Genomic DNA, 21,048 nt, shown 5'->3' on the forward strand with positions numbered 1-21,048 from the left:
CTCCTTTGCATTTCATGTCCTCAAGGGCTGAGTGGCCTCCCTGGTGTGCAGGTTGTGCTGCTCCACCCCTGCCAAACCTCTCTCCCTGCAGCCTCCCCATTCTGCTGCTTCTGCTTTCATGAAGAGCTGTTTGCTTGTACTTGTGCATGATTAAAAGTCTCATACTTGGAAATGGCAGGCTGAGGCTGTACCTGAAACTGGGAATTAAATCTGCTTACAGGCAGCTCAAGAGGAGGAATGTTTCCATCTCTGCCTTTTGCCTGTGATTCACCATACACTAGGAAAAAATGGAAAATAAAGGGGTCAAGACAGCCGGGAGAGTGGAGGACAGAACAGATGCTAACAGAAGCCTTTTCTGCACAGTGTGCTGGAGAAGCAGAGCTAACCTTCAGAACATCTATTATCCAAAATGAAGCCAGTAATTGCCACTCAGATGAAAATTGTAATTTCTTTCACTACAATTGCAGAGAAAATGGTGTTGGGCTGGGAGGGATTGTACTGCTATTTCAAGCCAAATGTGGCTAGAGGAGGGGCAAGAAATAAGGTGAGCATGAAGAAACTGAAAGCAGCCTCTGGAGCAGGGAAGTCAAAGGGCTGAAGAAAGAAGAACTTGGCTGCTTAAGCCATTTCCTTTGCACTGGGATCTCCATTAATGTGTCCTTTGGAAAGCTGACGGCAGTCAGTGCTTGGAGGGGAAGTCCCAGGCAGTCCCATAGGCGAGTGTGTGCTGCAATTTAATGGGGATGGGAAAAGTGAAAAAGTTTCTCTATATGGTAGGGAAATTGATATGTGCAGGGACAGATTGCCCTCAACCTGACTAGAAATTTCCCAGGGAGCCTGACTGCCTCTTGCTGGTCCCCATCTGGAGGCCATGTCACAGGCATTTTCCATAAGAACAGCACACACTGCCTTTTCCCAATGCTTCCGTTCCTCCACCAAAGAGCGAAGGTTACAAGAAAATGGATCTTAAAAATGTTCCTGAGGTGTCCTAATTTTTCCAGTATGTGGTTTCTTAATAGTAACAGAGCAATTTTCTGCTCAATATTTCTACAAAAGCTGTGTGTGGCACTGATTCTCTGCTGTGAAGGATTGCAGCCTCTGGAGGTCTCAGTTCCAGAAAAGCTCCAAGCAACCGAAACAAGGGTTTAATGAGATGAAACGTGTGTGGCAACGTTAGCCATGACAGCATTATCAGCTTTGCTGCTGCTGCTAAATCCCAAGTGCATTTCCTATCCCAGCAAGCTTCAGTAAAATCCTCAAGGGCATTTCTTTTCTCCTAGCACCTGGGTAATGCCATGCCATGACTCATCTGCTTTTGTACTCTCAAAGCATGTTCAGTTCTCTGCAATGTGACTGAGCACCTGATGTTTGGATCTGCTCTATCAATTGCCTGTTGGGTCATTTGTCCTCTGGATGAAAATTTTGTGACACTTGCACGTGTGGTGGAGTGTGTTTTAAAGAGAACTGTGCACCCATATAGCTAGTTTGGGTGAACTACCCCAACCTCTGCTTTGTTTTCCAGCTGGATTTTCAGTCAAACTTCCAGTACACTGTTAACAAAATGCAAGTGAAGAGAAGGGACTCGGCTACAGGAGCCCTCACGCTCATCTCCTTCTGTGAACTTCACTGTAAAACTTAAAATGTCACATTTCCTCCATGCACAATTAAAGAGTCTCAGTTGAAAAGGCCAGAACAGCTTGACTCTGCTGCCCACACACTGATAGCCTGACAGCAGAGAAAGCCAATGGCAGTAAACAACAGTCCTTGCAACTTGGACAGGAAATGCTGGGGACCCTCTCTACCTGGAATAACATACAAACAGCAGCAGTGACAGCCTCTCCATGTGCCTTGTGAGTAATCAGTACCCCTCACCCCTGTGCTTGATGGCTTTCTTTATAAATATGCAGCTCACCTTGCCAGCCTTATATTGTTTTCCTCTTTAACACTGCTTCATCTACTTCTCCCCTGAGATTACAGTCTTATTTTGAAGTACTGGGTGCAACGTGCCTTTGCATTTCTAATATATGGGTGCCAGTGAATTGCCAGATGCCTTTACACCTTCTTTCTTCCATCCTCTGTGACCATGTGTGCATGTGAAGAGCTCTCAACTGTCCATCTTTTCAGTGCTAATGCTTGCACTCTGCAATTGTGTTGCCAAGACAGGAACTTTCTTTGCAGAAGGAGATTTTACTTCCCATGGTGCTGTCAGCCATAATTACTGCGGATTCAGACGAAATTTCCAAACCCATATGATCTGGCTTATTGATGTTGTAAGCCTGAACTGAGTGTCACAGACCACAAAATGTTTTATGAGCAAGGGAAAGAGCACAGCTCTTATCACATACCTGCCATTATTGAGGCAGAATCTATTTGATTCAGCACCAGAGTGGCTTCCTTGCTGCTGTAGACTGCATTAAGGGACCAGTGAGTTTCAACTGCTGATTTCTCCTCTAAGCAGTGCTCCTTAATTTTTCTTACTAGAAAGAAGCTTTTCACAAAATCCATGGGTGGCTCACGCCTAGAATTTTATTCAATCCATTCAAAAAATAGACAGAACTATAAGGTGGCACATATTGTCAGAGAGTACAAATGTCACATCTTTCTTTATACACCTTAATTTAAATCCATAGATTAAGACAGTAAAATAATTGCCCTGGGTGAGAAAATAATTAGGGGTCTTCCATGAAAGGACAAGTCTTTAGGTAAGCATTTACACAGATGCATCTGGTTAAGCATAACTTTTTCTATTCTCTATAAAAATATAAATAGCATTTCAAAATGTCTTTAGATATGTATGTTGAGATCATCTAACATGGCATTGATGTACTGACAGAATACAGGGCCTGGGCATGTCAAACCACATTTATTCACTCTCACCCAGACAAAACAAAAACATTCTGTATTAGCCTCAACATAATAATCTAATGAAAGAAACAATATCAAAGCGAAGACACACAAGTATGATGTTCCTTCTCCCACAGGAATTCCTTAACTTTATTTTGTTTGTAGTTTTTGCTAGCACAGCAATGACTAAGACAGAAGTGGCACTTTAGCACAGGTTAGTTGTAACTCAGGATCAAGTATAACTTGCGTTTCCCAGGACGTTACATTGCTGGGAAGTGCCAGGATCAAATTAAGGGCTCTCCCTGACACATATGTTTTACCTGTGCAGTATTACTTTGATACAGACCGTAGCATATGACAGGATGACAAGTGCAAATTACAAGGGCAGAATCTTGGCTTCCCAGACAGCAGAACCACGTGGAAAATGTAAGACTGAACAGTATTTTAAAGGCAAAAACCCATAAAAATTAAACAAATTAATGAAATTGAAAAAATAGCAAATTGATCTAAACTTTAAATAGTGGGATGTAGAGTGCTCCTGGTACAGCTTTAATAAGTGCACCTTAGGTTTCCCAGGGATGCAATCTGATAAGCTAAACACCTAATAATTGTTGCAAGAACTTACTGTACCCACACAGATTAAAAGGTTCAAATGTACTGAATATATTAGTCACAGGTCTAATCAAATAATTTCCTTTTTCCCAATCCTAAATTTTTACCAGAGCAGCTCCCCCATTAGCTGCATGTTTATATAGCAGAGCACTCCATGTTTTACTTGACTAGCACAGATGCCAACAAGGGCTGATATTTTCCACTTAAAGTGATCTACAAGAGAAACAAAACCCAAGGGAAGGGTCAGGTTTCAGATGAAGGCTGGACATTTTGAACTCTGGACAAAGTGACAGGTATCTTTGATTCTCCTGGTGCTGGCGCTTTTGTGACTGGGTTTGCATGGGCTTTTATATCAGCTATTCTCTCTTTAAATCTTTGCTGGAGGTACTTCTCTTCTTTGGAGTAGCTTTTAGCGAAAGCAGACATGAGCAGGCACGCTGCCACAGTGGATCCTCCAACACAGAACAAGATTGCTCCTGCCAGCTTGCATATATCGAGGGACCCATTGAACTGAACAGCACGGGCATCCACAACAACAAAATCATCCTTCCCAAGCGCTTCTATTTTCGGTGGCACAAGAAAACCCACTACAAGAACAGCTACACCTATCAGCATAAAAGCCGTCCCAGAGATGAGTCCGACCTGGAAAACAAATAAAGAAACAAACAAAACCCCAATTAATTTCCAGATTTTCCATTTCCCTTTCCAGTTTTCAGTTGGGAAGTGCTCCTAGGAGGCATTTATCTTTCACTGTGTCTTGCAGATACAGTTCTCTCTCTTAGAAGAAAGTGGGCATTTTTCTTTTAGGATCTATGAGGCCCAAGTAGAATATATGGAAAAATGTTCTTTTTACAACTCATATTTATATAATTGAGAACTGACATTTCTGGAAACAATGGAATATGCATTACTATCTTTAAACAGCATTTCATGTTGAAAGGCCCCATCAGAGAGAGGATCAGAGTTCAACCCCAGTGCTGTGTAACTGATTATTTCTTTAGCTTTAGCTGGTGGTTAGCACCAACTGCTGGCAATCTGTCATATCCACCACTTGCTTTTACTTAATGTCATTCCTTTGCAGGGATTAGAAGGAAGTTGCTACTGCCATATGAGCAGATCACAGTGTTTATAGCACATTTCAAGTGTAAGTACAAAATTTGGTTCACCCAGAATGTTCCTGGGGTAGGGATCATTGCGGGGTAGGGACTGCATGGCCTCACAGGCCCCACCCAACCTCTGCTCTTCTCCAGTTCTCTCAAATTCCCTGATCTTAATGGAGATCTTTTGGTTTTCTTGATCCCTACATCACACTCTGCTCTTAACCTACCAGTCCCATTCCCAACTATCTGGAAGGACTTCTATAGGTACAAAGCAGAGGTAAACTACACTTTAAAGATGTACATGGGTTTCCCAGACAAGACTTTGGTGTTTCAGTGACACTGGCACAGAGAAACTACATGATCCAAGGACCCCAGGGAGCTGACATATTTGGTAAGAATGTTCTGCTTTCAGACATAGTTATTTGGCCACCTCAGGCAAAACTGAGCAACAAAAAAGGCCATTCTGGATGAATATTTAGTACGAGTAATTACACAGGCAAAGTCTTGACATGGGAATGTCTCTCTCCAGGAAAAAGCAACACGCAGTACCTTCCAGAATACAGAGCTCCACCTGCTCGGCGATCTCTGGATCTGAAAATCATCCTCATACTCCCAAATTGAAGCTGTGCAGTCCTCATAGAACTGGTGCAGGTAGGACCGAACTCCGTAGCGTTGGTACCCTCCCTCGGTGCTGCCCTGCGCCTGCCTGGAGCCGCAGATGTCAGCATAGGAGCTCATCCTTCCTACCTGCAACGAGAGGTTCCACGCAAAGCAGATCATTATCGGTGTAGTGGGAAGACCAATGATCGCTGCAAACTCTCCAGATGTGATGGAAAAAAAAAACCAGCCCAGGAGAGAGAGAGCTTTCCTTCATTTTTTTTCCCCAACCGAGAAATGAGCCGGGCACAGCTGCATGCAGTGACTCAGCCTGACCGAACCCAGGGAACTCAGTGACTCGGCACAGCACAGCCCAGAGGTGCTGCAGGGAACACTCACTCCCGTACACAGGGTGCTCGCGCCCCATCTTTCACACTAATGTGCTACTGTGTTCCCATGGAGACTGAAAAAAGCAGGATGTGCCAGGTAACACAATGCAGCATCCCTCAAGGGCTCATGTTGCCTCTCCAGAGGCTGTCTCTGTCAGTCTCTAGAGTTTGCCACCCTATGAACTTTCCAAACTGCTGCATAAGAGAGGCTTGTTTAAAAACATTTTAAAATGTTTTTTTCTGAGCTTTTGAAGTGCAGGACTAAGCATTGATACACCATTCACAGCCATGGGAAACAGAGGCAAAGTAAGTCCTAGATAGATTCAAAGAGTATATTAATTGTATTTAAATAGGAATAATTAAAAAAAAAGTAAAAATGGAATGCCTTAAAAGCATCAATCTGCTCACTGAGACCAAAATGGAAATACTAAGCTTACAGCCAAGTGCTTCTCTCTTGAAGAAGTCAATGCCCAAGCTCCTGCTGACTTCAATAAAATCAGAGATTTGCCTGCTATGAAAACTATCAACAAAGTTTCCTACTCTTTCTATTTCATGTAAGTTCTCCTAACACACAAAATCCATATTTAACTATGCAAGTCCAAGGCCTGAACTTGCTTGTGCGAGCGTAGTGCTACTGAATTCACTGAAATAATACTAGCCCCTAAAAATAACTTGAGCAATAGCTCAATGTCACTTAGGCTCATTGGCTTCTCTTTAAAGAAGTTCAAAAAGCCTTAACCCAAAGGGAACTGTTAATCAGCACTTGTACCTGAAAGTCATGGCTCAATTTATATCAGCTTCAAGCAGTATGTCAGATTTCTGCAGCAATTTCACTTAGAGGGAGGGAGGGAGGTTGGATGTGCTCATGGCAGCTGGGACCACCCAGTTTTGCAGCCCTACAGACCTTTGCCTTTGGGAATGGGTGATCCTGCTAAGGATGAAATACCTGAGAATGCAAACATTCAAATTAAGGGGAATCCAGCAAATATTGATGGGTATATAGCAACAGTCTGACTGAATCTTTTGGCTGGCTCTACTAGAAATCAGTGCTGGCATAAACACTGAACTTCCAGCCTCTGGGAATCTGTTTGTGTTCTTGGCTCAGGAATAGAGGGGGATTTGCTTTTTCTTCTTTACAGGAACCATTATCTTTGGGTTTTATTTATTTTGTGTATCTAATATGCATTTAGTTTGGCATTTCATGACCTCAACATCTTAGAGCTGCAAATATCTCTCACACAACCCAGCGATGAGGTTTCAAGGCTCTCACAGAAGCCATGACCCAGTGGAGGAGGCAGCCCTGGGACACCTGCCAAGGGCCAGAGGGAACACTGCTGGTGACAGAGCTCTGCAGAGCAACAGGGGCAGCACCAAGCACACCTACTGTCAGGAGCCCCTCTCCTAAACTAACCACCTCTGTACTCCCTGCAAGTTTTAGGAAATTAAAGAAGTGCTCTCCAAGTCTGTGGATGGGCTTGCTCTCTGCTGATAGTACAGCACCAGTGTCCATCAGAGTGTGCTCAAGGTGCTGGCCTTCCAAGGAATGGTGGAAAAACAGGCATGGTGGAGAGAGACCTTGAGACAGCAGGAAACTACAGGGCAGCACCAGCTGCTCACCAGGTGAACTGGGAGAGCCTGGCCCTGGGGCCATCCTGTGTCCTGTTGTACACAGCTAACACTGATGTTTCAAACTACAGTCAATATAATGGAAGACGTTTGGTCATGGTTTAAGCCCCCACTTCCTCATATCCACCCTCTACCCTTCCACCATGGTAGAATAGCAAAGCTTGTAGGCTGAGATAAGAACAGTTTAATGATTGAAACAAACTAAATATATAAATTAATATAACATGTATATAAATAAAATATTATACTATTAATAATGAATTTTAAAAAAAGAGACATAAAACCCAAGTAAAAGAAGTGATGCACAATACAGTTGCTCACCATCTCAACCAATGCCAAACCTTGTCCCCAAACTGCCATCATCCCCTTCCTGGTAACTCCCACAGTTTCTCTACTGGGCATGATGGTCTATGGTGTGGAATACCCCTTTGGCTAGCTCACATCAGCTGTCCTGGCTGTTCTTCCTCCCACCTTTTTGTGCAGCTCCTCACTGGCAGAGCATGAGACACTGAGAATGTCCTTCATTTAGGGCAAGCATGAAGCAACAACCAAAACATCAGCGTGTTATCAGCACTGTTCTCATACTGAATCCCAAACACTGCACTGTAATGGCTACTGAGAAAAAAGAGAACTCTATCCCAGTCGAAACCAGGCCACAACAAACCAACCAGTTTGTTGTGCTTTTTTATCATGCTATGAAGTTTTGAACATTATCATTTTCTGAGGTACAAAAAAAATTACAAAATTGTGATATGTATAAGTATATAATCTGGACTATTGTGGGGAAAAGCTGCAAGTTATTTTACTTTTGGAGACTCTTTTTGTTTCCCTCAGGAAAACTGTTTACTCCCTACCCAAAGAAAGGGAACAAGAAGTCCTCTTTACTCACTCCCACCATTTCTTCAACAGCTGGCTGCCATGTTTAACAGCACAAGCACTGAGAAGTTCTCATAAAACCAGAGTTCTGCCCACCTCATAAACATACCTCAAGGGGAAAGGAGAGGAGGAAAAAATTGTGCAGTTGACCACAGTTGCGCCAGCTCTCTCATCCAGGGTCACACAGCCTATACCTAAATGTTAGGAACACTTTAAATCCAACCCACTCAACCCATCTTTTGGTCAAGCAAAGATTCCATCTCACACATCAGAAACAGAATGAATAAGTCAACTAAAGTTCTGCAGAAACTCATTCTCTTGGGTCCTTACTTAGATCTTTATTCTCACATCAACCCTACCTTCTTAATGAATTATGCTTAACTTCTGGCTAACTTAAATCATCAAGGTAAGCAAATTTAGCTCCATGTAATGAGCAGAATGGTAGGTATTTTCCCCAGGTGTAAGTGCCTCCATAAGGTCAACTCAGGCAAGAACCAGAATTAACACGACTGGATAATGTGGCCTGTAAAACTTGCTTGTATTACTCCAGCTGCCACCAGCAGCATTCAGAAAGGAGGTGAAGCACTTTGCTGTGTCTGAACCAGCAACTTTAGTTATTGTGATAAATTTAAGAGAACTGAATGTGACATGACAGAGACCTGTATAAATATGATCTTGCATTCATTGCACTGTCTATAGGTTTAGTCAAGGGAGAAAAAGGAGGATGCAGTTTTTCTAACAGCTTGATGAAGAACTGCCTGTAAGGACCACACAGCTCACATGACACCTAGATTCTTTTTCTTTAGCAATGTAAAAGGCTAATAGGTGGTTATGGTCAGGCATATGAGCAAAATTATAAATAAGAGCTGGGAGATGAAACAGAAAACAAAAGAATGATCTTATGCTTGAAAGAGTTGTGATACCATCAAGTAGTATGACCTTTTAAAATGGAAGGGAAAAAAAAAAAGAAAAAGGACTGTAGGAATCATTAATTCTTTTCAAGCACTGCATAATTTTAATTCTACTGAGCATTTTCTTCATGGTCAGACTCTTTCACTTATAAATAATCTATCTTTTGAAAAATATCTTGCCCCTTAAGAGAGAAGGCAGCTCCCCAGCCCTTTATGAATCTGGGCTAAGATGGTCTCTTTTCTCAGCTGCAATGTAGATGTGATGTTCTTGCTACCTACAGATAGGGCACAGGAACTGAACAGTCAGAGAGAAAACAGTTCTCCATAAGTGTGAAGGAAACGTGTGTCACAGCACCAATTTACATTGGATGAATAAATACTGCAGTAGCTATCATCTCTTGAGTGCTGATGTGTATTTGCATGTCTTGCCTTCAGGGCTGAGAAACTAAACACTGAAATGTTGAGAAACTTTTGCTAAAAAAGAGAGGTGCTGTTACGCAAATCTGAGTTATCCACAGTCTGAAAACATACATCCAGGCTGAAAGAAGCAGCTTAATCATCAAGTTTTTCAGTGCCTAAACCCAAGGTGCTCAGGAAAATGTGGGATGTAGGATCACAGCTTCAGAGAACACCACTGCGTAGTAGCAATCCATCCCCTAGCAACTTTTGTTTCCATGGCAAAAGCTGTCCTGTTTACTTTGAGCTTTACTATCCTCTGCTGATCTGGGGAGATGTGATTGGATTGGTGAACAGACATATTGAAACATGAGCAAGCTCCACGAAAAAATACCCCCAAAATTTTCCAAATACTTTGCTTTATTGTACCAGGGTCGAACACGTTAAAAAAAATTTAAAACGTAAGGAATTGTCATTTAAGAAGCAGCACAAACGGAAATGTAGATGTGTCATTGCTCAGTGACACCACACTGCCACCGAATGATGATGGTTGGCACAGGTGAAGTCGCCCTCTCCATTCTCCAGATTTACACACTTTGACCCTTCTGTTTGAAGAGCCGTGTTTCCAGTCCTTACCTACAGAGAGCGTTCCTTGTCAAGGGGGAACACGGGCATGTACAGCCTGCCTTTGACAGTCTCCGGGCTGTCCTTTCTGATCCTCCCGAGCTCCGGCGCCTCCCGGGCCATGCCCGTCCCTGGCTCGGGGCCGCGGCGCTGCCAGGGGCACCTGAGCCGCTTCCCTGGGGACAGCTGGCATGCCCAGCAGCCTCGGGCGGCGCGTTCTGCTCCCCGGCCCTGCACGGCGGGTGCGAGCAGCATCTTCTCCCGTGTTCCGGGGGGGCGGCCCCGTCCGCTCGGCCGCCGCCAGGGGCTGGAGCGGGATGCTCTCCATCTCCCGTTTCCCGGCCGGAGCGGGATGCTCTCTCTTCCATCTCCCGTTTCCCGGCCGGAGCGGGATGCTCTCTCTCCACCTCCCGTTTCCCGGCCGGAGCGGGATGCTCTCCATCTCCCGTTTCCCGGCCGCAGCGGGATGCTCTCTCTCCATCTCCCGTTTCCCGGCCGAGCGGAAGAACTCCGCAGCGCCCGGACGCGGACGAGATCTCGGCACCCGCGACCCTCCCGGCCCGGCGGTGCTCCGGTGGCAGCGGAAATCCCGGTCCGGCCAAGCCCTCCCCGACCCCGGCACCAGCCGCGTTCCCCCGAGCCGGGAGGCGAAGCCCGGGACGGCCAGTGCCTTCCGCGGGACGCTCCGCGCCGTCCCCCCCGCCGGCGGCCACGGACGCCCCCGCCGAAGTGTCGAGCCCAAGTTTCCCGAGGGGCCGGAGCGGCGGCCCCGCGGTTACCTGTCCCTCCCGGCGCTGCCCTCGGCCGGCGAGCCCCCGCGCTGGCGGCGCTAGCTGCGGCTGTCCCGGCCCGGCCCCATCTCCGCTCTGCGCCACGCCGGCCCCAGACACCACGTATTATGTACGGCCCGGAGCGCCGCTCGCTCGCTCGCTCCCGCGCCGTGCCTGCGCACTGAGCCGCCGCCGCCGCCGGGCGCGGAGCGGCGCCGGGCCAGGCTCGCCAGGCCGCCCCCGCCTCGCCACGCCGCCCCCGCACAAGGGCGGCCGCCCGCCCGCGGGGAGCCGGAGCTGCCCAGCTGCCGGCCCTGCCCAGCTGCCGGCCCTGCCCGGCTCCCGGCGCTCGGGGTCCCGCCGGGCAGGCCCGCGGGTGCACGCCAAGGTCACGGCGGTGCCTCCGTGGGTGTCGGCGCTGAGGCCTCTGGTCGCGCCCCCCACACCTCCTGGCCCTTGCAGTCCGCACGGCAAAGCCGGTGCTGTGCTGGCTGTCCGGCCGAGTGGATAGACGTGGCAGAAAGTGTCCTGCCAAGGACAAGGCGCTGAGATCTGGGGGTTGGGGTCTTGGAATCTCTGCTGGTCAGAGTAACTTTGAGATGCATTAGAAAGTCTCTTTCCCCAGCTCAGTAGTTGAAGAAGGAGTCAGAACTCTTCTATTCTTGTTTTCAAGGTTGTTCATTGTTTCTTATCTATAAAATTCTTTTTCTGACTCACTGAGGTTTGTCTGGCAGGTTGGGTTGGGGCTCACTGCCCATCTCAGGGGTGGTCTTATCTTTTTGTACTAAAAGCTACATGTACACTATTTACAATAACTTCCTAATACCTATCACTTTTGTTAGACAGTGAATTTCTACTTTAAACCAATCTAAAAATGCTAATATCACCCAGAATATGGAGGCTAGGAAGAAGATGGAAAAAGGACAAGGCGTGCCCAAATGCTTCCATCTTGGGACTTCGAGCCCCCATTCTAAAAACTTCAAAAATCTATTTTTCACCCCATGACAAACTAACTATTATTCTACTTAAACTTTCTTGACTTGTAATTCTTCATACAAGGTTGATAATTGTTTTTTCCAAGGGCTAAATCAAAGGCACAGGCGTCTTGGGCTTTGTGTCAAGGTCTCTAAGCCCCCCAGGCAGGGGCTCGAGCCCTCCAAGGCAGCCAGAGGAATTTCCTGGGTTCTGACATTGGGGAATGAATTGCTCAGCGTGAGACCCTGGGGGACTCCTCAGGGAGACGCAGTGAGGCTGAGGGCCAAGCGTTGGTGTCTGCCCTGATAGCAACAGGTTGGTTGTTCAGTGGGAAAAGATTGCAAGAAAGCAAGTTTGGGGGCTAAGGAAGCTACTGAGGAAAGAGCATGACAAGACATCAAGAGCTGGAGATGCTAAAGTGAATCCAACAAAAGTGCAGTATGTAATTTCTCTGAAAAAATAATGAGAGTGCAAAGGTCAAGAGTTCTAAACACTCATATCCGTATGGTGCACTAAAATGTGCACAGAAATAGAGTGTTGTTGCATGCAGAAGAGGCGCATTAAAGCAACATGGGGTAGTATTAGCCAAAAGAAAAACAAGATATTTCCAAGGTGCCTTAATCACTATAGTATATAAAGAAGAAAGTGAGAGTAATGGTTTCATTAATAGCCCTCTTTGGAAGCTTCTTTGGAAAAAGCCCTGCATTTCATGACGACAGTGAGTTTGGGTAGTTGCAAACTAGGAATCATAAAAATAGCTGTTAAAAAGAGAGCAAATAAGGGGTTAGATCTGGAGGAAGAAATGTTGGTTTCAGCGCATTTCATCTTGTCCTTCCAAAACTGTTACGCCTCTCTTGTTTCAGGCGATGAGTAATGCAGAAGTGTTCCCCTGACCTAGCAGAACTACTTCACAGCAGTGTGCTGTTCAGTGAGTATAATAAGCATACCCCAGCCCACAGCAGCTAGCACGTAATAAACTGACAACTATTTGTGAAAAAGAACAGGAAGATACAGTGAGGTGATAAATGAGAAGCCAGATGGGTTATCAGTCTTAAAAGAGATTCTGTGATTAATTTTCCTGTTAAACTAACACCAGATTTACATGTAGTATCGCAGTTACAACTGAATGGTGCTTTATCTCAGATCAGGAAGATGTCTTCTGTAGAAAAAGCAATTAATCTACATGATGAGTCCTCCCTCTGTTTACAAAGCTTCTTTTGCTTACTTACCTATTAACAAAAGCAACAAATAAAAAGAACATTAAATACCTGTGTTGGCCCAGTTTTAACACAGAAGTTACATGCTCAGCTAACCAAGATAAATTAATGTTTTGGCAATGATAATGTTTGGTAATTTTGATCTGTGAACTCCAAATTCGTAACCCTAAAGGGGTTACCAAGGGATCAGCATTGGTGGTATCATAGGTTGATTTTAGTGCACTTTTAGCACATTAGGAAAACTTTAAACTCAGCCTGAAATCAGACGTGTTCTTGAAGTGCAGCTGAGCTTGGTTATGAGAAACACGGAACAGAAGGGTGTAAATGCCCTGTTTAGCCTTGAAATAGGTAACATCAATGCAAAGATGTTTTAAAATAGCAGAACCTGTAGGTCATGGTGGGATTCAGGGTTTGAGGTGCTGGTATATGAAGGAATATCCAAATGTAGGTCTTTCCTCAGTTACCAGCTTTCAAAAAACTTAGACTATGTTTATCCTGAGGGCTTCAGCTGGTAGGGGCATGGAGAGGAAGTGCAATATTCTACCTCAAGCTGTATATATGGTTTATTTCCCCCTGTGGAAAGGAAACCCAAGTCTAGTGCTTTTTTTATCTTCCGTCTGCTGTTCTAAAGGTTTATAATGGACAGTAGTGAGCATGCCAAGGAAAAAAATCCTGTCAAGAACTTCTGTAGGTGGTGATGTTGGTTGCTATAGAGTTTATAGGCTTCTCTTTTACTGAGAGTTGAAGTGATTTTATCAGCTGGTTTGATGCTCACGGTTTAGGTAGCTTCTGAGAGCCTGTGCTGAATTGGAGAAATTACAGCTCCTGTAAAATACATTTCTCCTGTAGCAAAATGCAGCAATTGGTATGAGACTCAAGTTCACTGAATTGCAGATGTCTGTTCCTATTTGCTTAATGGTGATGGCAAGATTCCAGAGGCTGTTCTTCTGCTTCGTGTGTTGTGGCCTGAATAGTTCTGCTGTAATGACATTATTGACACAGTTGCCTGTCCTTACTTTCCTAATGACTGGCTCACCTTCATCTGGAGAGCAAGGCCCATAAAGCTTCCACTTCTGGAAAACCTGCAGTTGAAACAGATCCACAAAGAGCAGGACTAATGTCTAATAGCTGCCTGCCCTTCTTCTGGCTTGGAGTCTCCTCTAGGAGCTGTCCTGCCATTAAGGGGGTGATCTTGAGAGGCCAGAAATACTGGGGAGGAATGGGGCAAAAAGGTGAGTTCAAGTCTGTAGTGCTGTTCTAGAGCAGGGAGGATGTATTATAAAGAGTATTTTATTTTTCAAAGCTTGTGATGCAGAGCATGGTTTATGAATCAAAGAGGTGGCTTTTTCAGACTCCAGACATGCTGCCAGCTGCTGCATTCCTGTTTTACATGAGGTGGTTTGCTATTGTCCAGAAATCAGTACCTGGCTACTTGTTTGTCAGACAATCCTTTCTCAGTGCTTTGTTCAAAGTGTTCTAGCTAGCAAAAATGATTAATGTCTTAATTTGTCACATTCTGCCATCACCATCTTTGGATATAGATTTGTTCTTGGCCCCTGAGCCAGAAATACAGAAGATGCTTTCTTGACAATCAAAAGCATAAATCTAGGTGTCTTTTTTTTTTTTTTTTTTTTTTTTTCTATCTTACACTGAAAATATATGGGCTGGGAATTGTTTGTTCTCTTTTTCATTCCTGTTGGCGTTGGTGAATTTTAATATCATAATCCCCAGAAATATTTAGGAGCTTTGTAATCCAAAATGCACATACACAAATGATAGAAGATGTGACAAGGACATCACATGAGTCAGTGCACATTTGCCTGTGAAGGGATGCTGAGAGAAGACGAATAGGCAGTAGGAATTAGAAGTATTTCAGTGACCCATCTTCACTCAGAGTCTGCTTCCATTTATCATGTTTGTGTTTCCAGTGTTCAGTAAGAAACTTTCATGCTCTTAGGCCTAGATTTTCCAAATAAGCTTTGCAATTGCAGTGTCTCAACATGGTTTCGAGGCAAAAAAGGCCTTAATTTTGACCCAAATGAAACAGCAAAATATCAAACCCACCATTTTCTGAAAGTGTCAAGTGTTGGACAGCAAATCTGTGCAGCAGAGAGGATTTTCTTTGCAGCAGCTGCTACTACTACCACTAGAAAGCCGTGTTGTTTTAAGATGCACCTCTTATGAAGATCAGTGCCTGGGAGCTTGCGTTAATTTTTCAAATTTGGTTTCTTAAGGGAAGAGGAATTCAAAGTCGTGGGCAGGGGAGGGGAAACTGCTCAGTCATTTTATGAAATTCAGTTTCTTCCTGAGGGGGTGTGGTGTAACGTTCAAGTGCAGAGCACGCCTGCCAAGGGAAGACTTTGCAGAGTGCTCTGCTCCCAGTGGCACAGCCAGCCAGGGGCTGAGCTTCTCATCAGGTTGAGCTGTGGCTGCTGCCTGTGTGGGTTACTGTGTTTGAATGGGTTAGGACACATCAGATGATTTTCTCTCTCTTCTGTATTCCTGTGGACCTGTGAGGAAAAATGTTTGAACCAAAAAGTCTTTTGGTAACTCTCACCTGCCTGTGCATTCTGCTCCCAGAGGTGAGGTTGCTGAAGTTGCTTCATATGCATCAAGTTCTTCTGTGTTTTGGTGCCCACATGGAAATGGGAGAAACTGAAAACTTGACCTCTGCTGTGAATGCTGAGAGTCATGAGGATGACATTAAAAACTGCTCTCAAAGTGCCCTGGAGTCTTAATATTTTATCTGTCTGATTTCTGTTCCAGAAGCCATTATATTTTTTCCTATCATCTTTTAATAAACTGGTTGGCTTTTAAAAAGGAGCCATTGAAGTTTATAATGCAACTACTCTGGGATTGGTCTGTTTTGCACCATTATGTGTAATACAAGTCTTAATAACAGGGCAGAATGAAGATAGCACACAAATACTGTGTAATCAACATCAACACCGTTTTAAAAGACATATTTTGATTGTAAGAGCAAAGATGAGAAGGACAGCACTGAGCTGGTGCTGTTGCCCATGTACACTGGCAGTGTCTGAGAGTGGCTGCTGTCAGGCAGGAACCACGTTGTCTGGAGGATGCTGTGAAGACCTCTGTGCAAAGGCATCTTCTGGTTCAAGGAGTTCTTTGTTTTTGTTCACTGAAACAGTGCAGCCACAGTGTTTTTGTAATGTAATTAGCCATTATACCAAGCATCAATTGCCAGGCTGTCACTGTCTCTTAGTCCGTATCTCTTCTTCAGAAAACGCTGCTAGATTTAAGCAATAAAAGTCTCTCCAAACAATTACTTCCCAGAGAGCAGTGAGAAGGATAAGTGCCATCTCAGCTTTTGCAACCAACCATGTATTTATGGAGGGGAGCATACACTGATTGTTCCTATGATTTATAGATGTTATGAGAAAATAAGCATCTCAGATCTATCCAAGGTGTTTGAATAGAGACACAAGGAAAATGTTGTCTTCTTTGTAGCCAGTCCAACAGAAATTTTATTCCACCTTCAATCCCAATGCACTTTTCGAGGGCATGGGATTGGTGGGGTTGCCTGCAGGTACCATCAAGAGACCATTCAAGAGAACACTATTATTTCTGAACTAAAAACCAGCCAAAGTTCTGTGGTGACACTGTCCACCTTAACTCACTGATGATGTTCAAAAGCAAACAGACAACAGTCATAGGCAGACAAGTTCCACTCTCATGCACACCTAAGAATGAGAAGTGTAATCTCTTTGATGTATAAGCCAGCAAGGTTCCAGTGTCAATATCGTGCTTTTGACATCATCCTCAGACTTCTGTGTGGGACAATGTTTTTATTGCTGCATTTGTGAACGTGTACCAAGGACAGATTGGTGGATGCAAATCTTCTTCTTGTGCCTACAGAGTTTTAAAACCCTTTTGATTTCTATGACCATGTTTCACTGTGAGAGTGGTGCTCTGCAGCTGGTAGAGGTAATTCAGCAGAGCTCATTTTCTGTCCAGGATCTTTGACCTCATAACAGTTGTGTGCAGACTTCATGAGGAAATAGCATACAACACCTAACAAAATATGTTTCACTGTTTCTTCTTCTGTTTGCTTGCTTGATGTTAGATGATACTAGGTTCTCTGAAGAATGAATTTTTAACTGGGAATTAAGCCACTTTTTCATTCTATTCCCTTTTTTAATAGCTCAGGACATCTGATCGTTCTGGGTGTTTGGTGCTGAAAATATGGAAGATTAAGGGACAAATCTTCAAAACTGCACTGGGATCTAGTTATTCAGGCAGTAGTATCTCATTTAAAAGAACTAAGCCCTTTTAAATCAATGAGATGTAGTTATCTAAATAATATATTTGAATGCCTTTTATTTAATCCGAGGAAATGAATGTGGTTTTTATTGGGTTTGTTTGTTTGTTTGGGGTATTGTTTGTTTATTTTTGTTAGTTTTTTTTTACCAATCCATACTTTAAAGTGAATTATCCCCCGTGATTTTTTTACTTGATGGTAAGATGATCATGGTGTAACTGACATGGTTTGGTGGGTACTGACAAAGGCTGGAAGTTTCACTGGCTCACCAACTATGCCTTCTTATTAGGGGTTTTGAGTGCATTTTGTATGCTCTGCAGCTAGAAGTGGAAAAATTAGGATCTTCCATTCAAGATCAATATACCCAGCATACAAAGAAAGTTCTCTAATTCTTTTTGCCTTGGTTATTTATTTCAAGGCTGAAAGATACCATTATACTGGGCTAATCAGCATCTCTCATACCAAGGGCAATAATTCTGGTCTCCAACTCAGGAATTATTTTTACCTATTCTATAAATGAGTATGTAATTTTATTTTGGCAGATTGTAAATTTACTGAAAAAAAATGTTTCAGGAAGATTGGAGAAAGAAAATGTGTTTTTGCTTGGGTCAGTGGAGAAAGGAAAACATGGAAGGAGAGTAGAAAGATTTTGAAAAAAGCATTTTGTTAAAGCACTTTTCAAAATCAAATATTTCAAATAAAAATTGAAATATCTAAGTATTTCTAGTTTGAACCTTAATCCTTTGATTCTTCCATTAAAAAGAGTTTGGTTTGGTTTTGTTTAATAAATGGACCAAGACAGAGAGAGAAAAGATAGTACAAAGAAATTTATTAGTCTCAAATGAAACAAAACATCTAATTTTGTTTCAGTCCAAAATAAATGTTTGTGTTTTGTAATGGAACCCAAACCCCCTTTTTTCTCCAGCTATAGTGGGGTTAATGACTTTCCTGGTTACTCATTCCAGTGATTAAATGGTTTTGCTGTTGTTAGGGTGTATCTTGATCATAACCTGTTTAATTACATTGAATAGACTATGGTGTTTATAGGGGAGAATTTCAGCTGATTTATAGCATTTTCATTGCTGTAATCAACACTTTGGCTGTTGTAGTAGAGGCAATTTCTGGTAGTTAATAACTGTAATTTTAGAGAAAATTATGTATTGTGATAAAGGTGCTCAAAATTAATGCAGTGCTAATGCAGGCTAGAAATGAGGAACATGGTTCTAACTGTAACTAATTGTTTTAGCAATTTGCCTAGGAGTTTGCTAGATTCTTCGCTGTCCAATTTCATAAGATTGGCAGTCTTTTTGGAAGGTGCCTGAGTCCACAAGAAATAACAGGCTTCATTCAGAAGCTGTCTGAAATGGTATTATTATTGTATTTTCTGAATCATGCAATAGACAAGAAGACACTTTTATGCTTTTAAGTGTTATCTTAAGAGACAGTAACAACTCTTATTACCTCTTGGGCAACAGTATAGTTCCATTGGAGTCAATGGCAAAGTTCCCCACAACGTCAGTAGAGTTCACATTTCACCACTGACTCAACCTAAAGTGCTTCCTTAGCTTAGGTGGCTGTGTGGAATGAAACCTTTCTTTCAACCTTAATTGTGTAGGTGAGGATGATAAAAGTGTTTTGCCAAGAAATTGGACTTCCTTCCTGAGTGTTGTAGTAATGGCATCTAAATGCAATTGCAGTTCAGTTATGAGGAAGAATAGCATTGCAGCACTCCTCAGTCGCAGACTCCTTCAAGTCTAAGGCCAGGGACACTTTCAAATGCCTCCAGTACCTGTTGTACTGAGGGAGCTTACTGTAATGCATTTAGAATTGCACAGAGATTAAGTGAAGTGAGGAGGCATTCCAGACTTCCCTTGGCAGAGATGTTAGATAGTTTCTTCAGACCCTTCCCTTAACCACAGCAGGGTTTTGGTGGTTGGGGAGGTATTTTTGATTCATTTTTGGGGTTTTGTTGTTTTTTTTTGTTCACTTGTTTGTTTAAATAATCTTAGGCTATAATAAAGTAGCATTTCAAAATAAGACTAGTTTGTTTCTTCATAAATCAGAAAAGAGGAATTGTCTCAACAGAAAACCCAATTAAAACATACTACTACCATGGCTCATGAATGCACCATGAATACTCTTGTGCCCTTTGACTTCTAGTTAGTAGGTATTTAATCTATTACCCTCTTTAAACCCAGCTTCAGGGGTGCTCCATAAGGATGATTGCTCACATGTGTTGTGTGGCCTATAAAGGGAAGAGAAACTCAACTTCTTTTTTGTCTAAGTCAAAGGGAGGGCTGTAGATTGCAGACTAGTGAGTGTGAGATTGTTGGTAGCAGCTCGTTCTTTTCTTTGTTGTGTATTAACTTCTCAAGCCTTGGCTTAAATTGCATGTTGCCAAACAAAAGTAAAGTTACTTACAAGAGCAACCTTAGTCCCTGAGGATGCTGGAAGGAAGGAAGCTCATCTGCTGGTTGTGTTAGTTGGCTATAAAGTACTGCTGCACCCTGTTTGTTCACTTGACAATGGTCCCCCCTCAAGAGAATTTTATTTCATTGTAAGTTGACCATTATGTTCATATGCTCAACTCCAAAAAAAAGAAAAAAATTCTCAAAAATGCCAGAGGAGAGAACAGGACCTTGCCAGCATCTTTAATGTTTACTGCTGCCTCCATCTGCTGCTGCTATCATTTCCTCTCTTGAGATCCTGTTTGTTTTGACTCTTATTCCCCTTGTATGTTAATTATATTCATGCTGTGCTCTTATTGATGAGGAAAAATTGATATATGAAGGTCAGCAAAGAACTTGCTCTTTTTTACTTGTATCTGCTTTAGTAAGCGGGGGCATTTTTCTGTTATAATTTTTGCATGTTTCTCTGTGATCCTGACCTTGGTAACTATGAGGTAAATTAGGAAACACCTTTATGAGTTCCATTAATGCTAAGCCAAGTTGGAGTTTGCTATCAGTTTTTGTTTAATTGGACCAGATATTTGTATACTTCTGGTGTCCTCTGTCCCCAGAACATGTTACCTCTTAGATTGTATATGCTTACTTAACAAGCCTTAAAGGTGTTTTGAAAGAGATACTGGGTGCTGTGCTCTGAAGCGGTGTGGGGCAAAAAGAATCTGAGGTGCTTGACATTGATGCCTGACTGTTTTGGCTGCTTTGTTTACTAGAGGCACATCTTTGAGGAAAGGGGTTCTCATACCACTGTTCTTGCATCTGAGAACTGTGGAATTAACTGAGGGAATTAATGTACTTCTCAAGAAGGAAGATTTTTTCCTAACTATGTGTTCATACATCAGAGTAGATATTTCATTCACTAAATAGCCATAGGTAGGGTACTCACTGACTTGGGATTACAAATTGGGAAAAGATGCAGCTATGAGATCTTATTTTTTAACATTTTGGGTACCTTAGCACATGTCCTTCAAAAATACATTCCATCCTTTTGTAGTAAAATCATTTGGCATACAAATATACTCAGCATCTGGTACATTTTGAGTGAGATGGAGCTGGAAATTAATAGAGACAGTGATAGAAACAGGACTAAGTGGTTGGATACCCATGGATTTGGAGACCTGAACTGATCTACCCTTTGTTAAAGTACCTGATTGCATACTGTACTGATTTATCATTACATGTTAGTAATTGTACAGCTTTATAGAAATGTATGTATGTTATTCTGCAGATATGAGAAACAATGTCCAAAGCTGAAGTTTTAAAATGTTTTGAAATCCATGGAAATAACTCAAGATTTTTATATTCTCAGTCCAGGCAGTGACTGAATGTCGTGGGTTGACAGCCTTTATCCCAGTATCGTGTGTTGT

At 43.1% G+C, this 21,048-nt stretch overlaps 1 protein-coding gene across 2 annotated transcripts; it reads right to left on the reverse strand.

Moving 5' to 3' along the window:
- Nucleotides 1-2,500: 2,500 nt before the first annotated feature.
- NRSN1 (neurensin 1) lies at nt 2,501-10,886 on the reverse strand. 2 transcript variants are annotated; one of them, XM_063159713.1, is made up of 3 exons: nt 10,755-10,886; nt 5,106-5,303; nt 2,501-4,098 (listed from the first exon to the last, which is right to left on the reverse strand). In XM_063159713.1, exons 2-3 carry the CDS (start codon nt 5,292-5,294, stop codon nt 3,700-3,702), a joined length of 588 nt encoding a protein of 195 aa, XP_063015783.1. In that variant the 5' UTR covers nt 5,295-5,303; nt 10,755-10,886; the 3' UTR covers nt 2,501-3,699. The 2 variants fall into 2 exon arrangements, with proteins under 2 accessions (XP_063015783.1, XP_063015791.1); XM_063159721.1 differs by lacking the exon at nt 10,755-10,886 and adding an exon at nt 8,154-8,450.
- Between the last annotated feature and the right edge of the window lie 10,162 nt (nt 10,887-21,048).

Source organism: Melospiza melodia, chromosome 1, assembly GCF_035770615.1.
Source record: "Melospiza melodia melodia isolate bMelMel2 chromosome 1, bMelMel2.pri, whole genome shotgun sequence".
Taxonomy (NCBI): Eukaryota; Metazoa; Chordata; class Aves; order Passeriformes; family Passerellidae; genus Melospiza; species Melospiza melodia.